This window comes from Manacus vitellinus, unplaced genomic scaffold (genome assembly GCF_001715985.3).
Source record: "Manacus vitellinus isolate BGI_N305 unplaced genomic scaffold, ASM171598v3 scaffold_6_pilon, whole genome shotgun sequence".
Taxonomy (NCBI): domain Eukaryota; kingdom Metazoa; phylum Chordata; class Aves; order Passeriformes; family Pipridae; genus Manacus; species Manacus vitellinus.
In genome coordinates, this window is record NW_021940750.1 from 39054122 (window position 1) to 39077628 (window position 23507).

A 23507-nucleotide genomic window follows, 5' to 3' on the forward strand; every position below is an offset into this window, starting at 1 on the left:
TGACTTCTCCAGGGAGGGCAGTGAGTGGTGGGGTGTGGTACAGGTAAGGCTCTGAAGGTTTAATAAGGCTTAAGGCACATGAAGCGTGTTTAGAATTGACTGTGGGGGGAAGCTCTGGAGTTCTGGTGTTGGGATCTGGGTTCTAAATACAAAGGTGCTCGAGGGTGTATAAAAAATGTATAAAAGTTTGAGGCATTTAATGCTGAGGAAGCTTTGTGCTGGGGTTCTGCTTCATGCTGAGGGTAAACTGAAGAGTTCTTCACTCTTCACAAGGGCTTGGAGTGACAGGACAAGGGGGAATGGATTCAGACTGACAGAGGGCAGGGTTAGATGGGATATGGGGAAGAAATTCTTGGCTGTGAGGGTGGTAAGGCCCTGGCACAGGTAGCCCAGAGAAGCTGTGGCTGCCCCATCCCCAGAAGTGTTCAAGGCCAGGCTGGACCGGGGTTTGGAGCAACCTGGGATAGTGGAAGGTGTCCCTGCCCATGGCAGAGGGATTGGAACAGGATGGTCTTTGAGATCACTTCCAACCCAAACCATTCTGTGATTGATGCTATGATTCAGAAGCTGTTAAATCTAACCCAAACGTTTAACAGAACTTGCAAAATTCACTTTGAATGTGAACTTCAGATCTCCCTGGGGAATGTGTTTGCCAAATCCTGGCTTAGATTGTGAGCTTTTCTGAGGCAGGGTTTGTATCTGTGTATCCAGTCTAGTGCCATTCAATAAATAACAGTTTGTAACAAAACTAATCAGTCTTGTTTCTGATTTCTAGCAGAAAAACCCTGCCCACCTGGATGTATCCATTACAGCTGGCACCTTTAGGAGGTTCACTGCACTTCCCCATGGAGCCTGTTGAGAGCAGAAGGACTTTATTTCTCTATAGCCACTGAGCAGGAGGGGTGACTTGTTCTTTTATGGTATTTTAAGCACCTAAGAATGCCCAGTGGGCAGCTCAGCACAGTGTAAATGTTCTCACGTGGCTCAGAAATGATGTTTGGTGTCATGGAATGAAAACTCTGTGCTTTTGGCAAGCCAGAAAACAGGTCTTATTTTGGTTTAAATATTTTTTCATTGGAATATGAACTTCAGGACTCAGAGTTATGCCATGATACTGAAATATTTCATCCTGAATGTCAGTGTTAACCAACTCTGAGACTTCAGGCCAGCTTGGCTGTGCTGGATCTTTGTAGCTGTCCCCATCCTGCTGTGCAATCCCTTATAGGGAAACTGTGGAAATGAGAGGAAGAAATGAGCAGTGGACTTCTCTGTGGTGAACCATTTTATCATGGGCTGCTCTGCTAACTGTACAAAGTTAACACTTTATAAGATCATGGTCATTTTAGTATCTAATCTCTCTGTAAGCAGACACTCTGTGAGGTAGAAGTATTTCATTTTTATTTTTTTTTAGGTTGAAAGCTGCAGTATTTGTCTTATCTGTGCTTTGTTAATGCCAAAGGTCTTGCAGCTGCTCCTGTAGGTGCAGCACAGGAGAGTTGCCTGGGGAGATGCATTTGTGCAAATTAAAGGCTTCTTAATTTAAAAACAAAAGCATTAAGGCACTCTAAGCATGGCACTGGTCATATATAACCCTAGAGCTTAGGTGATGGCCGTAAGTAGATTTAAAAAAACGTATTTTAAGATGCCTTTGATGTATCAGTTGCAGAATACAGAGAAATTTTGCCCAAAGTCTTCCATACATTTGGCACTCAGTAGGAAAAGGCAAATATAGGAATGTCTGTATATATTACAGGTCTCTATAAGAACAGCAGTGTAAGTAACTGTTGAATGTATCACGTGGCTTCCTTGAGAGCAGAGACAAAGTAACAAGAAGAGAGATTTCTGGGATAAGCAAGATGTTTTTATTCTGTTTAGTAGTCACTTATTGCTCTTGACATACTTCCTTTTTGTGTAGTTAAACTCAGAATACATGTACAGTCACAGCCACAATATACTAGAAATATTAAAAATAGTCTAACACTGAGCTTTATATATAAGGAAATAACTGTCCTTCTCTGTTAGACTTTGCAGGTGTTCAGGGGACTTCTAGCTTCTTTTATTTTTGTCTCAAGTATTTAGTTCCTTTTTTTTTGAAATGCCTTTCCTCTTGGTGTATCTATTTTGTAATTAATTAGGCAACGTTTGTCCAGTGGTGGTTCAGATCCTCTGTGTGGAACTGCAGTATTTCCATACAAATGAAGGTCATGTGCTTCCCACTAAGTTTTATTATCTAAGTGATTGCAAACTGCTCAGAGGAGTGAGGTAAGAAGTTCTGAAGTACTTGATGTGCAGGTAGGAAGGGAGGAAATCCCAATGGATATGAAGTTGACATTCAGTAAAGTTCAGCCAGGAATAGCTGGATTATAAAAATGAAAGCTTAAACCTTTGCTAGTTATGAAGAAAATTGGGCTTCACTGTTGACAATCAGCAATAAGTTCCTTCATATTTATTACTGTGTGTCAGAAAATGAAGAAAAATCTAAACAAAAGCACCTGTTAATGCTGAATTTATAGTTTTCCCAGCTCTGGCACATTCCTGTCCTCCTGTTCAGAAAATGGACATTTAGTTATTCAGACATAACTTCATGTTGATTTTAATCATTTCCCTGTGAGAGTTCCCACTGGAGGAGTTCAGCAGCCCTTAGGAAGCCTGAATTAGTGCATTATATCCACTGGAGTTTAGTGGGGATTTCTTGAATCTGGCCTGGGTATGTTTTGCAGCAGTGCAGGATCTTCTGGATATGGGTAACCATGGAAATATTTATGCTGTAGAGAACTCTGTGAGAAAATATTTGGATGAGAAAAATCTCAGAATTGGGTTTCCTATCAAGTCTGCAAAACAAACAATACTCACTTTGTAGTAACACCAGTAAAATGAGCAGCTCTTGTCAGTGGGCTTGGTGATCTCCAGGGAGGAGCATTCCTGTTTTTCCTGAATAAACTATGTCCAGACTTTGTTGTGCTTTGTGGCTGCAGCTCTCAGCTACAATCCCACGTGTTATCAGATGGGTGCAGGAATCAGTGATGCATTAACTGAGTAATTAATTGTGTTATTGGCAGCCCAGCAGCACAAGGAGAGTTTTAGTTCCCAGCTGATGGAGCTGCTGCTCCCCCTGGCCCTTGAGCTGGGGGGGTTTGGCATCAATCACACAGTCCTTTAATTCCAGACTTAAAATATGCCTTGTTTTAAGACTGATTTGGTAATCCTGTGTTTGGACAGAGCAAGAGCTGTGTTGTAAGAGGCTATTTTTATTCTTCCTGGAATTTTCTGATAGCTGACATATTTGTATCAAATGTTAATGTTGGCCAATTTAGGAACTACATCCCCATTGCCAGGGTTTACTTAGGATTGGATTTTAAAACCCCTTTTTGCATGTTTTGTCACGTGCTGTTAAATTATCTGAATATAGATGTTTAATTTCTCTTGTTGCCTAGCAGAGGGATGCAAGGTACAGAATTTGATTACAAATACACTTAATTTCTTGTATTATTTCTCAGGACTGCAGGTTCACATTGGTGACCATAGTGATGCTGTTACAGCTGCACTGGGGGAGTCGTGCAGTGTTGTGAAAGAAGATTTGTGCAGCAGCTTTACTTTAGATGTGGCAAAGGACTCTGGTTGTCATCACCTGCAATCAAGCCATCAGTCTGTCTTTCAAAACTTGGAAGTAGGTGCTTGAAGTCCAGTGAGAATTTAGGAGTAAGTTTTTCTGTGGCAGGCACAAGTCTGGTTAGTACCAGAAATGTATCCTGTGCATGTCCAGGCTGTCAGTGCAGCAGCCATTCCAGTGTTGTAAACTTAAGTTTTTTAAACTCTTCATGCTTTTTAACTGGCTTCCAGATTATTTCTGCATGCAGCCTTTTTTCCTGGATTCTGAGGTGTAGGCCTTACTGCTGATGTAAATAGTTTATCTGTGGAAGTTGTGAGCTTTGAAGGTGAGATGTTTTTTCTCCAGGATCAAGGGAGTGGTTTTGTGGGTGAATACAGTCAGTCACCAGTGTACAGATCAAGAAATAAACTGAAGTGCAAAACACTTAAACTTGCACCTCAATCTCTAAATAGTCTGTATTCTTCCCAACAAAGTAAAACCTCTAGTTTATAATTACTGCTGCTTTAGTAAACTCCCACCTAAATCAAACACACCCAGGTGGTTTTGGGAGTGGCAATTACTTATTTTGTTGCTATGAAAACCAACAGGAGAAAGTCTTCAAAGTTTTAGAATCTTCCTGTTTTGAGTAAGTTAAGATTCTGAAACAGAAGATAGTCCTCCTTAAATATTTCCCTTCTTAGACCTACCTTGTAGCAAGTGTGGTCACCTTTTCAGCCTTTTGTGGTCTCAGACTGGGAGGAAATGTTTACTGAAGAGGTGTCTAATGCTGTCCATACCTCAGGTGTCACTTGCTGCTGACTTTGGAGAGCTGAAAGGGTTTGTTGTTTCACTTTGGTAAAGAAAACCAACTCTGGTTGGATTAATTTCTCCACCTGTATGAGCAGATTCAGGGTTTTCTTGTTTTTCAGTAGTTAAAGTGATCTGTCATGGTCAACCTGAAGAATCTTCCTTATTTATGCAACCTGTTGCTAGTTTATATCTTGTAGAGATAAAAAATAGGATTCTAATACTGATGGTGAGTCCTTGGACATGATCCACCTGCCAGCACAGGAGTGTCTTGAGCTTGTCAACACTGATCAACTGTTGATTAAAATAATCTGTTGTTACAGATGCACATTGTAGAGCAACATGATCCAACAGAATCAGGACTGGAGATGCACAGTCCTTCGTGTAACTCTCCAGAAGCAATGTGTGTGTCCCCAGCAGCCTGGGCCTGGCCCAGGGAGGGAAGCAGCACTGCTGCAAAGTGTGGCTGCTCAGCAAAAGAAAGCTTGTGAGGGCAGTGGTTATGTGGTTCCAGGGCTTTTGCTTGTCCAAATTACTTCCATCACTTCAGGTTAATTTACTTTAGCCAGTGAGGCTGCAGTTGGTCAGTATCAATTCTTATTTGAAAGTATTAATGCCCTCAGTCTTTTGAATTAAAAGTTTTAAGCTATAAATAGCTGCTCTTGGTGAGAATCTACAGTGCAGCCAGTGATTAAATTCTGATTTTTTTTTTTCCTGCTTATCCACCTTTTGCCAAAGATACTTTTCATTTGTGTGTGTTGTTTAGAGGATATTATTACAGGTAGCTAATTGCCAAGGAGTTAGCTAACCAGTCAACATTTAACCTGTGGATTAATTGCCAGCCTGTCCTGTTTGCAGGAGGTTTGTACCTTCAGGGACCTGCTTTCCCCTGCAGTGCTCCCTGTACTGTCCCCTCATTAGTTACAGCTATAAACAGAACCCCTGAAAGGAGCCGTGTTGTGTGACATCCCGAACTCTGACACAGCAAAACACATGTCTTTTTGGAGAGTTTGATTATTCTAGATCAGTGAAAGGTCTTTTATTACTCTGGGAGGGATCTGTCTGCTCCTTGCAAGCAGCACAACAGGGGACAAACTGGTAGGAGGGGAGACAGGAGCATTTGGCTGGGGGAGGCACTGCTTGTTAAAGTGACTGACAGGGAACACATTAAGCTACATTTTGATTCTGCCTCAAACAGTGTGTCAGATTTTTCCACTCCTGATGTGTTTGGGAAAAACAGGCTCTCAAAGTACCCTCTGTAGACTGGAAATCCCTAGAATTAGGGCTGAAGTTGAGCTTTAAGCATCTCTGCTAAAGTAGCTGGTGCTTCCTGTGCTGCTCTTACCACCTGTTACTGCAGTCTGGTGTAACAGGTCCCTTGTCCTTTCTGAAGTAACGAAATCAGCAGGTTTCCTGCTTTCTAAAAGCCCAACAAAGAAAATAAATTTAACTTCCAAAAACTTAGGCATCGCTTGGGTGGGTTTGGGAGGGGTGTGTGGGTTTGGAATGCATCAGCTTTTGGGTGAATTTACTACAATTGAACCTGCTGAGATTGGAATCCTAAGGAATGCATTTTGGATGTGCAGACAGTATGTGTACCAAATTATATCTAATTTTATGCAGCAATAAAAAACCCCATGTTCTTCCTAAACCCTTGCTTGGCTTGTTTTATCACATTGCCTAAAATGGTATTTTCAGTGGGGAGTTCTCACACTGTTTTTTGGGGAAGAGTTCAGGGGATTTCAGTTCTTCCTGTATCTGATGATACACAGTGTCTGGACTATAACTATATGATGCTGCTGCCTGCTTTATTCTGGTTGTCCATTTTTGGTTGGCACAGCAACTTGTAAGAACCACTTTTAAACAACTCTTTGGGAGTCCTTTAATAGCAACGTACTGAAGATGAAAAAGCTCTGCGTGGGGGTGGCTCAGTCCATCTGCAAATAGGAGACTTGGTTTGAGCCTGGTTGTAGCTCCTGTGTTCTCAAATACTAGAATGTATTTGCTGTAAGGCTCTTACCTCTTCTACCACTTGTTTTCTGCAGCTCTGTGTAATTGGACATAATAGGCAGCAAGAATTTCTATAATGGAAAGTTACAGGCAGTTGGTGTCTCAAAATAGCTCTCAATTCTTAAGTAAAAGTGACTTCCTTGCTGCACATAACTTGAAAAACTGGTGGGTGGGGGTAAGAGCTGGTTCTTGTCTCACAGACATAGGCAACTGAAAGGAGAAAATGAGGGGGAGAGAACAGTCTCTGTGCTGTATTTTTGGTGCTCTTACGGAGTCAGGATTGTCATGACAACTCTTACTATTTTTCTCTTCATAATCCTGAAGCTTTACTTCATTTTAAGGTCACGATTCTCTTCCAGCTGATGAATCCCTAAGATGCAGAGTTGCGTTCAGTGTTTTGTGTTCCCTTCTATGGCTGTGGTTTTATCTTCAGGAAGAGACTTGCAAAACAGCACATGGAGTTATTCCAAATCTCCTTCCTTAAGGGTGACTGGGACTACAGAGGCAGAGAGCATCCCAGGCACTGCTGTATCCACAGGGACAGTCACGCTTTCAGCATGTGGGGCTTTTAGCCTCAGGCCACGGAGCTATTTTTGGGGATGAGAAGGAAGTTACAGATGACCCAATGCTTGGCATACTGCAGATCTGCATGAGACACGTTCTGCTTGGAACGTTTCCTTTCTGAGAGTCAGCACCAATTACAGATGAGTAGTATTTCTCCTGGAGATGCTCTCATGGATATCTGCCACACAGGGAATTTCACATATGGGTTACTTGTAACAACCCTGCCATCATTTCAGCAGCAGCACTAGCAGTTGTAAAGAGGATATTATCCAAACCAATAACTTTAATGACCACATTAAGGGAGCATAAAATTAATAATCTTGATGTAATAGCCTGAACTTGATTTTAAATTCTGTAAGTGCACTTCCATGTTCTGAAACCTGCCCTGGTGCAATCGTGGATGTGTGTGTAAATGAACTAGATACTAGAGCCTGTTGGTTTTTAGTTTGTCACCTGCAGTTCACCCAGTCCCCTTCTTAATTGTCTTTACAAAGCTCCTGTGCGTGGACTTGCTGACTAAATAATTGTAGCAGGGAATGTGACGTATCCAGTCTCAATAAATATCAGAGTAGTGATTCATCCAAGTGCTGAGTAACAGCCAGTAGATGGAGGAGACTTAAGGAGGAAGCATCTTTCTGTACAGCCCACTCTTGTGTCACTGTTGGATCTGTTTGTCTAAATCACTCCTCGGTGGAGGGATGACTTCAAGCCAAGAGATGAGTTGGTCTGTACACTCCTACTTCCTGGTGTTCTGGCTAAGCCCTGTGTTTTGGATCTTAAGCAACAGAACATGCCATTAAAGCTGTGAGCTGAAAGCATTTCAGCATGGCAAGAACTGGAGTTCTGCATTCCACGTGGGTATTTAACGTTCTGCTGTGTTATGTGTTCCCATAAATGGCCACAGTCTGGACAAAGTAGGATAGTTGTGGAGCCTGAAGCTTTCCTGCTATCTTTAGAACTGAAACTTCCCAGTGCTTTGGGCAGAAATAACCCAAATGAGATTCTTAAATCACCTCTCGCTCAGATCTCCAATTCAGAAGTTTTTACCCTGCCCATTTTTTTGCCTTGCAATGCATTTTCACATTTCAGTTTTACACTGAAGTTCTAATAGACCATTTTCAAGCCACTTATGAAAGCTAATTTTAATTTTAGGGAAGGAGATCCAAGCCCTACTCCTGTAGGAAAGCTCTCTGCCTTTCAAACCTTTAGCTGCCTGATCAGTTGTTCTCTGGGCTTAAACCAAACTCTTGTCCTTAGATATTGTTTAAGCCTGGAGGGTAAAGGGAGTATCTACAATACAGCCAGTCATGTACTTAAAACAGAGCTGCTAAAAGTAGGCTTTTTGGGGTTTTGTGATTTAATATTACTTTCTCTTGTTCTGGAACAGATCTAGTCCTCACTTAATAATATTAGATCCAGCTTGAGCCTTTCTAGAGCTTAGCATTCACTGAGGGATTTCCCTCAGAGAGTCTGTATATAGGAAAAAAACCCCAACGTGGTCTTCAACATTTAACAGAAGTTTAATGATGCTGTGCTGTCCTACTGCCATTTTAATTCTTTATTTGATCAGTGTTGCCATGAGTAGCCAATGCCTTCTTTTTGAAATTCTTCCCCTGCTCAGCTTCAGTTTGACACAGCAACAAGTAAATGCTGCTTCTCAGTAGCAAAACTCACTGAAGCTTCTACTCAGCCCATCAGGTGTAGAGTAAATTGGTGTAACATGACCATGGCTAACACATGACTGTATAATTAAGCATTCTTAAGTAACTTGCATCCAATTAGCAAGTGACTCGTTAAAGGCAGTGTGGTTGTCTCATTGCTTATCCCCCTTGGAACTGCAAGGCTACAGAAGTAGGTGTGATGGGGGGTCTGGAGTAGGTTTTTTTGGCTGAAATGAGTCCTTCTGGGCTAGAAATCTATTCTAATTTCCCTGGGCCCTCTTGATAAGAGGTTGCAATGCTGAGCTTCAGATAAAATAGAAGCCTGCAAGCTTTCTGTTTTTGAAGTTAAGGGACTATTCAATATTAACATAACTTGTTCAGTGTTTTCCTGCTTATTTTTCTGCTTGACCCCCTTCTGAGAAATGCAACTATTTTTCTCCACCTGCTAATGCTCACTTTTTTCCCTTCTTTCCTCATCTTGTAGTCAATAGACATGGTAGGTTTTTTCTTCACTATGGATAAAAATCAGTTCTCATAAATAGGCTGAGCCTCTACTCTGATAAACTGTGATTTAATTTGTAAAAAAACCCTGATAGTAATGATCATCTTGTTTAACTAAATTTTGCCAGGACAGGCAAGGCTGCTGTGCAGCACTTTGCATGTCCTGCAACCCACAGCCTCTTGAGCTGCTTCTCATCTGCCTTTATAAGTTCTCACAACAAGCAAGACAATAATTATAGTTCCTCAAAGGAGCTTTTAGATTGCTATTGGAAATTTTGGATAAGCAAGTAGCTCTGTTCCTACCTCTTATCTCTTCACATACTGTGGAACATCTTCCTTCTATTTTATCTTATAAATATGCACAGGTGATCCTATTGCTCTTCTCACTGTCCCCTGGAACTTGACTTGTGTAAAGAGTTCCTATCCCAAATTCTGAATGGCTGTCACTGAAAGGGAGGGAGGGAGGGAGGGATGTGTGTAACCACACACAAGGATGGTTCTCATCTTCCCTTTAGCAGTTTGTCATCCACATTTTAGGTACAGAAGCCAGACAAAGTGAGGACAGTCAGGCAGGTCCTGCTGCCATGTCCAGGAGTGGCATTTTGGGTGCTGGTGAGAAGTTTCCTGCCTGGTGCTCACCCGTGACTCAAACAGCTGAGTCAGCAGGAAACTGCAGTAGTAAACTGAGTTTGGAGCAGTGTAACAGGGCACCAGGGGCTGACTCAGTGGAGCAGCTGGGCTGTTGCCTCAGGAGGAGCCACTGAAGGAGGCTGCCTGGCCTGGCCATGACTAATCCTGGTCTGGCAGGCCTGACTGATGTTCTCAGCAGGCTCTGAAAGCTACACCCAGCTGGACAGGCAGGAGCTCAGGTAGACTGGCTCCACCTAAGGCTGGAGCCTGAGACAGACCCATCCCTCTCCACTGAAGGAAGCAGAACTTGTCCCTGACAATCCCAGTACAAGGACAAGGCCAGGTATAAAAATAAACCTGTAAGGGAAAGCTTTGGTTTTAAGACCTGGTGATGGTGAGTGTGTGGTATTAAAGCTGAGGAGTTTGATTCATTACACAAATAAGCATTTTAACTGCATGTACAAACAAGACTTCCATTTTAACTGAGTTTTAAGGTGATAAACAGAAAAGGTTTTTAACCTTCTAGAATCACAGAATGGTTTGGGTTGGAGGGACCTTAAAGATCATCCAGGTGAACCCCCCTGCCATAGGTAGGGACACCTTCCACTGGAGCAGGTTGCTCCAAGCCCTGTCCAGCCTGGTATTTCAAGAGTTAGAAGTGACTAGAATAGGCAGTCTTTTTTTCCTAGGAAGTGGGGAAATAAAGCACCAAGGCTTGCTTTCAACTTCTGGAAAGGTCAACAATTTATGAGACTAATTCAGAAGTGGTTTAAGAAATTACAGCTGAATAAAGCTATTTAAAAATAGATTGGCTCTGCAAGCATTAATTGCAGTTACATTGCTTGATAGGTCCTCACAGCTTTAGAACTTACCACAAGCACTGTTTTAAATTGAATTAGTTTTTAATTTCTTCTATTCCTCCAATAAGCCTAGGCTTAGTACTTAAGGTTAAAATTCCTTTTCTTGAGCTCCTGCTTGTTATAGAAGCTGTTTGGAATTGTCAGCTGTGCACATCACCTTAACCTGTAACCTGCTGCTTGCAGTGAGCTGTGGTGTTCTGCCTTCTGCCAAGAGCAATCACAGACTGTGGCTATGAATGAATTGCAAATTGTGGTATTGGTTAAGCAAGGAATAAAAAAGTACTAGTTTTTAATACTAAACTATGCAGCATAAACAAGAGACCTGTCTAATTTCTAAGGTTGTTCTTCTGTGCATATCTGGCTCAAATAAAGTGCTGTAGGAAGCAACCAGCCTGATAATGTCTTTCCTTCCTAATGTCTGTTTAGGTACAGTTTCTGGCCTATACTTTTTTGAAATAAAAGCTCACAGACAGTAAAATGGAAAATTTATTAGTGCAAGTTGGTCACTCAGTTTTTTCCAACAAGTACATACCATCATCCCATGCTTAATGCATCATAAACAAACATGGTCTAAGATAAGAAAAGTTGAACTTATTTTGGAGTAACAATGTGTTACATATTGTCATCATCTGATTCATCTTCCTCTTTCAAAGATTCCTGTTTCAAAAAAAAAGTGTAATTAAAACATAGTTTAACAGTTATTTTATAATTCAGCCTATGATGAGTACAATGAGTTTTGCTGCAGCTTCACAACCCTCTCACTGTCCAAAGTCTTGTATTGAGCAGTTCAGCTCCCAACAACACATTTACTTTTGAAGGAGAACGACACCAGCAGTGCAAGCTTCTGAACTGTAGGTTCTGAAAGCAAGAACTACCCCTGGATTACACTGTAACCTTCAGTACTGTCCCCCTGAATAGCACCAGCTCCCACTGAACTGAGGTGTGTTGGAATGATACATTTTCCAGTCCTCACAACAACTTGTCAAGTGAAGCACTGAGACAACAAAGTCAGACCTTACCTTGGCATATTTTTCTGCTTCTTCCCTGATGTCTTTGGGAACAATTTCATGTTTTCCATTGGTTACTGCCAATAAAAAGAGTGCATGTTATGTACAATTCACACAATGACCTTGACATAAAGAGCAAATTTAAGAAGCAATGTTTTACTTGAGTTATAAAAAGATATATATTTTCTAGAGTGTTTAGAAATAGTAGAAATGCATTACTTTCTCCAACCCAGCTGAGTTCCAGCTCAAAAGCTTTATCCTTTACTTCATCATGAACTATGTAGATTCTGGAAGGAACAGACAAAATACAGGTTAGAACAGACTGATCAACAGGCTAAATATACTTTTATTATATCCTTAAATATACTTCTTCTGTTGAAGTATTCTTATGAGTAATACAAGTTCCCCCTGTGCTTTTCTCTTTTTTCCAGGCTTAACTGCCAGTCTAACAATACCTTAAATCAATACAGCTAAGATGCAGGTTGACATGTTCAAGTTGCCCTAACTGGAACAAACATTAAGATTTAAATACTGCAGAACCAAGGCTGCATCATCACTGCCTTCTGCCACATGAGTTATAACACAGCCTGGAGTGTCCTGCCTTTCCCTGTAAATCTTACTCCAGGTTCTTTCTAGCCAACACAGATAAATACTTGGAGGTACTGGAGGAAGGAAGGATACCTGCAGCACCACACTAAGTACTTCAAATTAAAGTCTAATAACAGTACTGTGAAACAAATATAAAGACTAAAGTGAGTTCTGAGCTGAGGCAGAGTTAAAGGACAGAAGTATTTCCATGATTTGAAATTCCATGTCTAATTTGTGCCATTCTAGACCTGCTCTGAGGCCCTGGCAAGGTTGTAAGAAGAGAGATCCCACAAATTCCTTCCTCCAGCTGCTGCTGGGACAGCCTCAAACACAAACTCCAAAATCCCCTCACATGCTGCAACACCAGTGAGAGAAGCATAGTCACTGCTTTATAACCTAAGCAAGAGCCAGAAAATGCTGGAAATTGCAGTTTTGCAGCTGCAGATTATTAAATTTGTGACAGTTTTTTGTGACAATTTGCTTCAGTTTGAAACCACAGCAGGCTCACCAGGATGGGTTTTTGTCAGGTTGGACACTTACATTTTTGCCACCTCTTTAACAACATCACGGCAGGTCATTTCTTTCATCTGTGGACAAAAAAACCCACACAGGATAAGAGAATATAATGTTTTCCACTTCCACGAGGCCAGAACAGTGGCTGTGAATGTGTCTAATGAGCTTAGTGCTCATTAGAAAGTAACAGAAAGTAAAGACTAGGACCACATTTATTCCCTACAGTGGATCTTTCAGCCTGTCTGTGCAAGTCATTCTCGCAGTGAGAAATTCTACAGCTGAAGGAATCTATGAAAAAAACCATTACTTGGAGACTTCCCCACTTTAAAGCACTCATCAGCTGGAAGCTTAGAAGCTACACAGGTGACCTTGGCATCCTAAAAGCTTCACTTCTGGTTGGATGCTTTATGATCAACTGATATAAAATCACCACATGTACAATATGGGGGAGGCACCATATTTTCACATGTAATATTCATATTCCTTCTCGGTATTAGAGTAATACTTTTGGTCTTACCAACATTCTGTGCAAGCAATTTTGACTTTTAATTAATGCTCCAAGAGGATAATACTGTTTAGCAACCAACTGCCTGCCTGAGCAAGGTATCAGCTACTCATTTTATATTTTCTCAGTTATATCACAGTTAACTAAAATAAAGTCTGGTGCAAATTTCCATGGCATAATAAACTTATGTTTTGTAGGTCAAATCTCTTGCCAGTCAACTCTTCTGGACTATGAAGCAGTAATATATTCTGCTATATTTCATTAGTGCAGTTTACCATCTCTTAGGATTCCCAAAATGTTTTCAAACCTGTAGTAGGGAAGCCAGTTTCGAGACACTGGTGAAGGAATTAAGATTACAGCAGCCCTTGGTTCATGCTGAGTTGTCACAGCCCTTTCTGGAGTCAAGCTCACACCCTCAGAAGCCAGAGAAGAAATGCCTGTGCCTCGTTAGACAGATGTGCCCTCACAGTCCCAGCTGGAGAACTTCCCTAACAGACAGAGACCCTTTGCCCCAGGCTTTGACTTTGTGACACTCAATCCATAACACAGCACTGGCTGCTGTGCAGAGATGTCACTTGTGTCACACAAGCATTTACATTACTGGGTGTATTGATGCATATAAATGTACCAGTCAAATAGGAAACCCCAAAGGTCTGCCACTGTCGTGTGTATTTACAAGAGAGAAAACTGAATTTAAATTTTGTCATCATCCTTTTCCCATCCCACTGCAGACACTAAAGGTAAACACTGTAACACTTTTATCATGGAAGTTAATGATGATCCATGTATCAAAAAGTTGTATGTAGCATCAGAGCTGCAAGAGATCAAGAGATTCAAGCAGTGTCCACACAACTCCAAGTTTTGCCACAGCTGAAGATTACAGACATTCCCATAAAATGCAAGAGATGTGATGAATGCAGGGTTTTCTTGTTGTACCCTCAGCTACACAAGGGTTTCACATGCTGTGTCCCTCCCAGATACAGGATCTGCTCTCTGGTACCTGTAAGGCAGGTTTAGAGTTTTGACTCCCTGCTTGCCTCTGTCCACCTGGAGTCATCCCTTCCCCAGGGACCAGTCTGAGCTGACAGGCTGCTCCAGGCTGGATCACCCCACAAAAGCTTTTGTACTTCTGTCTTTTCCCCATCTCAGCTTTACCAAATTCATCTTGTCAAAATTAGCTCTGACCTGGAAACCTGCCCAGTCTAGAGTTCCAGCAATTCACATTATTAACTATGTCAGTCAATAAAGCAGAAGTTTTTGAAAATCTCAGCACTGCACAGAAAATTGAACTTCTTGGGTAGAAATTAATTTTTTTGGAGTACATTGTATGTTACCCAACATATCACTGTCTTTCTGCCAGTGTGCACACATGGAAATTTAAATTAGGATTTCCCAGATGCCACAATTTCAGTATCAGAATCAGATGATCATGCAGCCTTCTTACTTTTAATTTGCTATTCAAGCATCTGACCAGATTCAAAACTGACTGAATTCAGTCTAAGAATGTTCTAATTTTCCTGTAATTTTTCAACTGTGATGCTACAGCACCATAAACAGACTATTCTTAAAAGTATAATGATCAAATACACTCTGAACTTTTCCATGAACAGCTGGGATGTCCCTCTGCACACCAAGGTAAGATGCAAGCAAAGTATCACAGAAAAAGTACAGGAGACAGACCAGGAGATGGATTCCCATGTTGTCTCCAACTCCAAGCGTGTCAGATGTTAAAAGAGGAAGATGGAAATGCTTCAGGATTCTTACATAATTAAAATCAGCTTAAGGCACACTTCAATACCTTTTGGTAGTGTGCTCTCCACAGACTGGTTTGTCCATAACAAGACCAACTTTTTTGAACTTGTTAAACAAAAGGATCATCTAAAACTTTTGGGAAAAAAGTTTGTACAGCACCCTGTACAATGCTGCCCTATGGTTTTCAATCAGAATGTAAAGCTTATTTACACCTTGGTATTCACTCACTCACTTTACTCACTGGCAAATGTAGCAGAAAATATTCCACCTGCTTCTCCTGTATTTTATACATTTTAGGCATCCAAAAAGAGAACATCATAAACTAGGAATACTTGTCTTGAAAAAGCACAACAAAACTGTAACACCATACCTGAAGTTTTTCTATCTCTGTTTTTGCAGCCTGCCTGGCTTTACCAATGGCACACCCCCAATAACCCTAAAAGAAAAAAAAATAAAATATGCAAATTAATTAAATATTAAATTTCCTACAGCTCTTACTGTCCCTTAGCATATGACAACCCCACCCTGCTCACATAGTGAGAGGCCAATACACAGTACTGGTGGTGTTCTCTCAGGGCACATCCCCAAATTGTTGAGTAGAACCCAATTTCTAAATCAAGTGCTACCTCTGTTGATAGAAAAGAGAAGTGCTCAGTAGTTCCTGGACAGAAACTTATCTGCTCAAAATTTTATAACAGATATTTTTTATTGCTATTACAGTAAATAGAAGAACAAGCTAGAATTAGTTTGAAGAGAGAAGTTCTACAGGAACTTCAGATCAAAAAAAAACCCACACCTGAACCCAACCTACTGTGAAAACATATTTGAAATGTAAGCACATAAAAATTAAGCACTTCTGTTTCCTTCAACAGCCCTGGTATGGATATATTTTAAGAAAATTTTAAGAAATCAAACAGTATGAGTGTGTCTCTTCCACTGACACACAGCTGAAAATGCAGCACTAACAACAATTAACAACAATCTCTATTTTGATTTGACTTGCTGTTGGCAGAACAGCTCTCTCTTACCTGGAGTACTCAGGGAATGGGGTATCACTACAATACTTGCCTTCTGGGGCAGTGCATGGGAGTTTTCACTGGATATAGCCAGCTGGAATGAACTTCAAAATTCTGAGAGACAAGTCTTAAACTTGTTTCTCAGACTGTACTTCTAGGAAGCACACAGAGTGTGTGTTTAACAAGGACATGCAAATGAGCAAACCCCAGCTCTGGTCATTTGAAGCAGTGATTCACCAGTGATCTTCCCAGGCAAAAAGAGAAAAAATCAACAGCCCTTCTGGACCAACACTTACTATTTTCCTAATTAGGAATTTTTTAAAGGGGAATTTATGCCAAGATGGAAATATTTGTGACACACTCACGTATGAAACTCCTGATGGATCAATCATGTACAGTTGTGCACCATCATCACTGTCATAGGACCCCAACATGAAACTGGAGGAGAAAAGAGAAATTAAAAACATTTCTTCTGCCAACACACCCAGAACTACAGAGACCACACCAGCTTGGGTTTCCTACACTGCTCCTGGGGCAAAACTCCTGCTATGCTCTACTGAGCATCTGTTGAGTGTTCTCGTGACACTAAGTTGTCAGAAACATTTTACTGACCAGGAACTTGACCTCTGTTTATCAGTCCCTTTGTACTAGAGCCACATAGGAATTGTAACCTGCTCTTTAGGTATCAGGACAAAAACAGGATGACTGCAGAGGAAAGTTCTGCTTTTGCCACTGTCACAGTCTTAAAAGCACAAACTCTTCAGCTTTAAAAGCTGAAGAGGAACAAACTGGCAATCTGCTACAGGAATCTGAATTCTTCACCTGAGGGTTTACACACACGGGACAAGAACAGAGAGGAAAATCTCTTTCTGAGGTGAATTATGGGTTACTAATTCCCAGTTTAAAAAAAGACCTTAGACAGGCAATTCCAGCAATTGTGAACCAAAAGGCAGTTCCAAAGTGTGTGTGTGTGACAGACTCACCTGCAGCCAAAGGGTCTGACAGCACTGTACAGGGTGTAGGCGTGCACATACATGGCCACTCTGTCCGCGAGGTGCTGCGTGGGAAAAGGGAAAACAAACACTGGAAACCCTGATTTACAGGAATCAAACCTCAAGTAATAACACTGAATTCTCTGTGTCGAGACTAAAAGCCAAAAAACCTGAGAATTCCTTACCTTCAGAGGAATATCATAGCCATAGTTGGATCTAAAGTTGGAGGCCTCTTCCCTGGCGATGTCTGCCAAGGAGCGGGCGTCTGCCAGCAGCCCTGCCACTGCCTGCAAGGAGAATTCATCAGCCAGGCCTGACACACCTTTAATTCTCACTGAAATTAATTACTAGCACTGAATTCAAAATTCATCTTCAGCTGCCATCAAGCTCAAAACGTGTCAATGTGGTTATATATTAACACAGAACAGTTTTTCTCTAGGAAAATCAATAACCAAAGTTATCTTCATGTTAAGTGGTGTCATGATTTGCCATGGCTACACTAACCCAATCAATATTTCATATCATGTATATCCAACATGTTTCACATTTCTGTCACACAGTAACCACTACCTGACATCATCCTGTCATCACTATTATGGATTAGCCACTGGTATTTAAAGAATTCAGGCAATTCCCACACGTTTGAGAATCCTGTAGGCAGCACTTAACACACCATATTTGTTAACTGAGTAGAAAAGTACCATTTTAACACTTGTGTTTATATTGTCATTCAACTGGAATGCTGAAAAGCATTTCAAAAAAAAGTTAAAACAGCCTCAAAATATGTCAATCTTCTCTTACAAATCTGGCTTTTATTTATGCATGTTTGTGTGCAATCGAGAATAAATTACAGAAAACGGTAAAAAACCCACTGGCATTTTTTGCACACAGAAACATTACCATTACTTTATTAATCTACTTATTATTGATTCTCTGATTCATAGATTTCTCATTTTGGGGGGGGGTCCCTTGGAATTTATGGAAACCCAAAATGAAATGGCCCCTTACCATCCCAACGTGTCGGTCGACATTGAAGAGACGTTTATTGGAACCCTCCTCATAAAGCTTGGACAGAACTAGTTTTTCTACTCCAAAGACAACACCATCTTTGCATCTTATCCCAATTGCTGTACTGGAAGACAAGATAAATGTCAGTTCCTCACAGGGAACCCCAGTGGAAAATAAATAACAGAGAATTAACAAGACACCACAAACAATCACATGATTTCCACAGAAGTAAAGTTGTTACAACTCCACTTTAGAAGTGAGGGCAACAAGGGGGGAAAGAAGCCAACACTCACCAAACCTTTATTTTCTCAAACAAAGGAGGGAGCTGCCAAAAATTCCCAACCCAACGTTTTTGGATAGAGTGGGGGAATTGTTTGGAGCAACAGCCAAGCCACTGCCACACTGTGCTGAGTGACACTGGAGTGAAATTCATGGACTGTTCACCCTCTCCTTTTGGCAAATTCCCTGTTGATCTAGGAGATGGGACAACTCTTTCTCTAACCCTCAAAAAGTGCCTCATCAGGCATAAACTACCAACCATGGCAACCACAAAATACCTGGCTAACCAAGGGACAGGTTGATCGGAACACGTTGCCCAGACAAGCTGGGGCTGCCCCATCCCTGGAAGTGTTCCAGGCCAGGTTGGACGGGGCTTGGAGCAACCTGGGACAGTGGAAGGTGTCTCTGCCCATGGCAGAGGGTTGGAATGGGATGATCTTTAAGGTCCCTTCCAACCCAAACTATTCTGTGATTTATCCTTATCTGGAGCCTGTGGCTACGAGCAGACACCGGAGTGATCCATCTGTGCCTTGCCAATCACTCCTCTCACTGGGATTGTCCCTTCACAACATTCCTCTGCACAAACTCCAGGACAGACAGATATTCCCAGAGGAGCTGATGTAGCTTTAGCAGAACTTGGATGTCCTCCATTTCTTGAGGAATCCCTAGGAGGTTATTACACATGGAGGCCCTGAGCATGTTTCAGTGCCTCGATTCACATCCAGAAAATGGGCTTTTAGATCAGAACTAATTTTAACATCATAATTCTACCTGCAACACCATTATGTTTCTGTAGTCCAATGACACTGCTTTAAAAGAGGCCAGCAAACAGACAGAGGTGCAGATATTTGTATCTTACCTGCTGTTCTCCACTGCTTTCATAGCATATTCCACCTGAAACACTCTGCCATCTGGAGAAAATGTGGAAGCTGACAGGTCGTACTGGAGGAGAAAACACAATGCTCAGGGAAAAAACCCAAACACATCATATCCCAGTGTTTAAAGATCGAGTCTACTTATTTAAAAATGCAGGGCTGTCACTGACAGAGATGGCTGTGCACTCCCAGGAGCAGGGTGGGACATACAGAGACAGGAGAAAACAGAGCCTAAGAGCCAGGAGAGGCCATTTCATCAGTGCTGGGTGACACTGCAAATCCCATCAATCCAGATGCTGAACGGGTCTGAAATCACTGTGCATTACACAATATATCAGACTTATGGGAACTTTCTGTCCGCCTTCGCATTTCATAGAATCCCAGACTGGCTTGGGTCGGAAGACACCTTAAAGCCCATCTCATTCCACCTCTGCCGTGGGCAGGGACACCTTCCACTATCCCGGGTTGCTCCAAGCTCTGTCCAGCCTGGCCTTGGATACTTCCAGGGATGGGGAAGCCACAGTTTCTCTGGGCAAACCTGTGCCAGGGCCTTACCACCCTCACAGGGAAGAATTTCTTCCGAATATCCAACCTAAATTCAATTTCCAACACCCAACCTCTTCCACTTTCCACCCATCACTCCTTGTGCTCTCACTACAACTCCCGACCAAGAGCCCCTCTCCGGCCTCCCCGCGGGCCCCTGTTTATTTTACAATTCCTGATAGCAGGAACACATTTGAAATGCACAAACGCATATTATGCACAGAAGTATAATAAGTGTTTCATCCCCGCCCCGCCCCCGCCGCCGTTCCCGAGGGCCTCACGGCCGCAGGACTCACCGCCCGCCGCGCCCCGCGGGCGCCCCCTCCCTCCACCCCGCGCGGGCGGCCCCTGGGGCGGCGGGGGCCGGTCCCGGCGGGCAGTGCAGCCCGCGTAGTGCCGGCGATCCCGCGCTCCCGGCGCGATCCCGGCGCACTCCCCGGTGCCGATGGGCTCAGCGGGCGCCGCTCCAGCCCGGCCCGGCTCGCGAGCACCGGCGCAGCAGCCGCGCACGCGCATTGGCGCCCAGCGGCGCCCGCCGGGTGTGACGTCACGCGCCTGCGCTGACAGGGCCTCCCTTGTCGCACTTGCTCCCCAGCACGGCTAGCTCAGTCGGGTAGGCATGACTCTTATCCCAGGAAAGTCGTGGGTTCGGCCCACTGTTGGGCGCCATTATTTTGCCCCTCTCCCGCCGATTCCTTTTCGGAGCGCTCCCGGCGGGAAACCGCCCGCTTCGCGTTGGGTGCAGCAGTTTTGTGCCCCTCACCCGTTTGGAGGCATCCCGGCGGGAAAACACCGCCCCACCATCCCTGAGGGGGATTCACCGCCCGCTCCGCCTTGGGCCCGGCGCTTTTGTGCCCCTCGCTCCTTAGGAGCGCTCCCGGCGGGAAAGTGCTGCCTCACCGCCCTCTCCCACCGTCCCTGAGGGGGATTCACAGCCTGCTCCAGGTTGGGAGCGTTACTTTTGTTCCCCTCGCTCTTTTGGAGCGCTCCCGGCTGGAAAACACCGGCTTGCCACCCTCTCCCACCATCCCTGAGGGGGATTCACCGCCCGCGCTCCGGAGAACCGGGAGGCTCCTGAGGGAATCCCGCGAATACCGCCTGTGGAAGTGATTAATACACTGTTATCCCTGAGAAAATTAGTTTTTGTAAGTGAGCTGGGTGCAGCAGTGACGTTTACGTAGTAAAGTAGGAGCTGGGATAATCTTGGCACTGAACGCTGCATGCCTGCAAAAAATTGCTCTTTTTAATAAATGGTTTTGATGCAGGAATGTAATGCACATAATAAAGCAGGAGCTGTGCTAATCCTGGCACCGGCTACTAAACATTGCATCCCTGAAAAAAAATTGCTTTATTTAATAAACGATCAGGATGCAGGAATCGGAGAAATTAATACGTTAATGAAGTAGGAGCCTTGGGCGCCCTCGAGGGCAGGGAGGAATTACAGAGACACCTGGACAACCTGGAGAGCTGGGAAAGAAACGGCCCAGGGAAATTTAATAAGAGCCAGGGTGGGATCCTCCACCTGGAATGGGGTAACCCTGGTTACACACGAACTGGGGGAGGAGGGGCTAAAAAACAGCCACACGGAAAGGGATCTGGGGTTCTATAGAAGGAATAAATTCTCCCCTGTGAGGGTGGTGAGGCCCTGGCACAGGTTTCCTGGAGAAGCTGGGGCTGCCCCATCCCTGGAAGTGTCCAAGGCCAGGTTGGACGGGGCTTGGAGCAACCTGGGACAGTGGAAGGTGTCCCTGCTCATGGAAGGGGGATTGAAACTGGATGGCCTTTTAGGTCCCTTCCAACACAAACCATTCTGGTACTCTGTGGTTTGGGTTGGTCCAGCACTGGAACAGACTCTGCAGGGAAGTGCTCAGGACACCGAGCCTGTCAGAGCTCGAGGAGCTCTGGATGGTGCTCTCAGCCACACGATTTAGTTTAAGTGGTCCTGCAGGGACCTGGACTTGTGGGGACTTACGGTATTACAATCCTTATGGGGTCCCTTCCAACTTAAGATATTCCCTAATTCTATGAAAAGGGAGAGGAAGGGAACGAGGTAAAGCCCCTTCTCCCAAGGACCAGCTCCCACTGACACAGCACAGACACAGGCAGACATAACAGGCTCGTGAATATTATAAAATATTCTTCCTGTCAGCAGGACTCAGCTGGAGCTGTTTGCAGTTGGCTAGCACCCATCTTATGGAATGGCATCCTGTCCAGAACCAGGAACTGGAAAATCCTCCAGTTACTGCAGAGGTTTGTGTCTGCCACTGTCCTTCAGGATAAATCATGTGTGCTCACTGTGAATTTGCTGTGAGGATCCATGGATCTCTGCCGTGCCAGGGAGGGAAGAACTACAACAGTCAGGCTGTAAAAAAACCAGCCAACCCCCTCTCTACACAATTACACATTTAGGGTGTGATCTCCAAGGGCTTCCCAGGGCAAGCCATTAATAGTCTTTCTCACCCCTTCCATGAACTAAGAATCGTGTTTATGTCCTTAACAGGTCCCAGGACTCTGCACTTCAGCCCAGCAGAAACACAGGAGTCAGGAATTCTGGTCCTGCCAGAAACAGCAGCTGTTGGAGCTGTTCAGTGATGCAGAAACCTCACAGGAGAGGATTTGTGTGGGCAGAATGAAGACAAGGTCGCAGAACACGCCAGGAGAGTTCCAGGGTACATGTGCACAGCAGCACAGGAATATCCTGAAAAAGGCTAAGAATATCCTGAATTTCCTCAGCTGCAGTCTGCTGCAGTTCAGGAAAATGACATCATTGCACCACCACGACCACGGGCTCCACAGGAGTTTCATCCTTCCCTCTGAGAACCTGAGTAATCCCTCCCAGCTCCACAGGGCTTGTGCTGATGGAAAACTCTCCTCTCGGGAGCAAGCCTTGCTAAGCTCTGGCTCAGTTCTTATTGAGGTAAAACATGACCAGGGTCACAGAGGTGCAGCCCAAATTATTCAAATTATAACAGAAAATGAGCAGCAGAGCCTGGGCCTGTGTGTTCTGTATACCTGAGGCTGGCTCTGCATCTGGAACTGGGACAGCGCCCATTTATCCAGCCTGGAATTCCACGAGAACATGGTCCCTAAAAAACCAACCTCATCCCAGGACTATAAAACAACTTCTCACAGCTACACCTGTTTTTCCATGCTTTCTCTGTAACAGCCATGCAGCTCATCTGAAATGGGAAGAAGGCAATTTAAAAACACAGCTTCTGCCAGCACCTCTGGGGAGAAATCATTGGCAGTACTCTGAGACCTCTGTCACCAACCAGCAAAGTCTCACCTAACACAGACTCTAACACTTGAAACAGCAGTTCCTGGGTTTTGAGGCTTTTTTCATTTGAAAACCATTAAATTAAAGGGAGCATCTCCTCCCATGTGCCAACTAACACCATGTGTTAAGGCAAAGCACATATGAAACAGGACAGCAAGTGAGCCAGTGAGTCAACTTTGCCCTCCCACCCCTGTTTACAATTAATTTGCAATAATTTATTACCATTTATAATTCTGAAATCTTTCTTGGAGGAGAGATACCAGAAGAGTTTTCAGCTCAGCATTACATCAGAACTACAGGTACAAGAGTTCTCTGCTAAAACTCTCAAAACAGGATGGTGTCCAGGGGAAATAATGTCCCACCACCTTTCCTCAATAGCCCCAAACCATTTCCTCACAGGTGATTCGAGGGTGGAATATTTTAATGCAGAACTTGGCAGGAAAAAAAACCCTTCCATACATATTTTCCTTCCATGGATATTTCCCCTCCTTCTTCTAAGCATATTTAAAATTAAAATCTCTCACAACAAA

The 23507-nt window shown here is 43.4% G+C and overlaps 1 protein-coding gene across 1 annotated transcript; it reads right to left on the reverse strand.

Annotated features, from left to right (window-relative positions):
• Nucleotides 1–11090: 11090 nt before the first annotated feature.
• On the reverse strand, nucleotides 11091–19246 carry PSMA3 (proteasome subunit alpha 3). The gene is made up of 10 exons (XM_029964287.1): nucleotides 19142–19246; nucleotides 18004–18127; nucleotides 17181–17282; nucleotides 16987–17060; nucleotides 16369–16441; nucleotides 15358–15423; nucleotides 12758–12804; nucleotides 11849–11916; nucleotides 11642–11706; nucleotides 11091–11279 (listed from the first exon to the last, which is right to left on the reverse strand). The coding sequence occupies exons 1-10, from the start codon at nucleotides 19162–19164 to the stop codon at nucleotides 11235–11237; spliced, it is 687 nt and encodes a 228-aa protein (XP_029820147.1). The 5' UTR covers nucleotides 19165–19246; the 3' UTR covers nucleotides 11091–11234.
• Between the last annotated feature and the right edge of the window lie 4261 nt (nucleotides 19247–23507).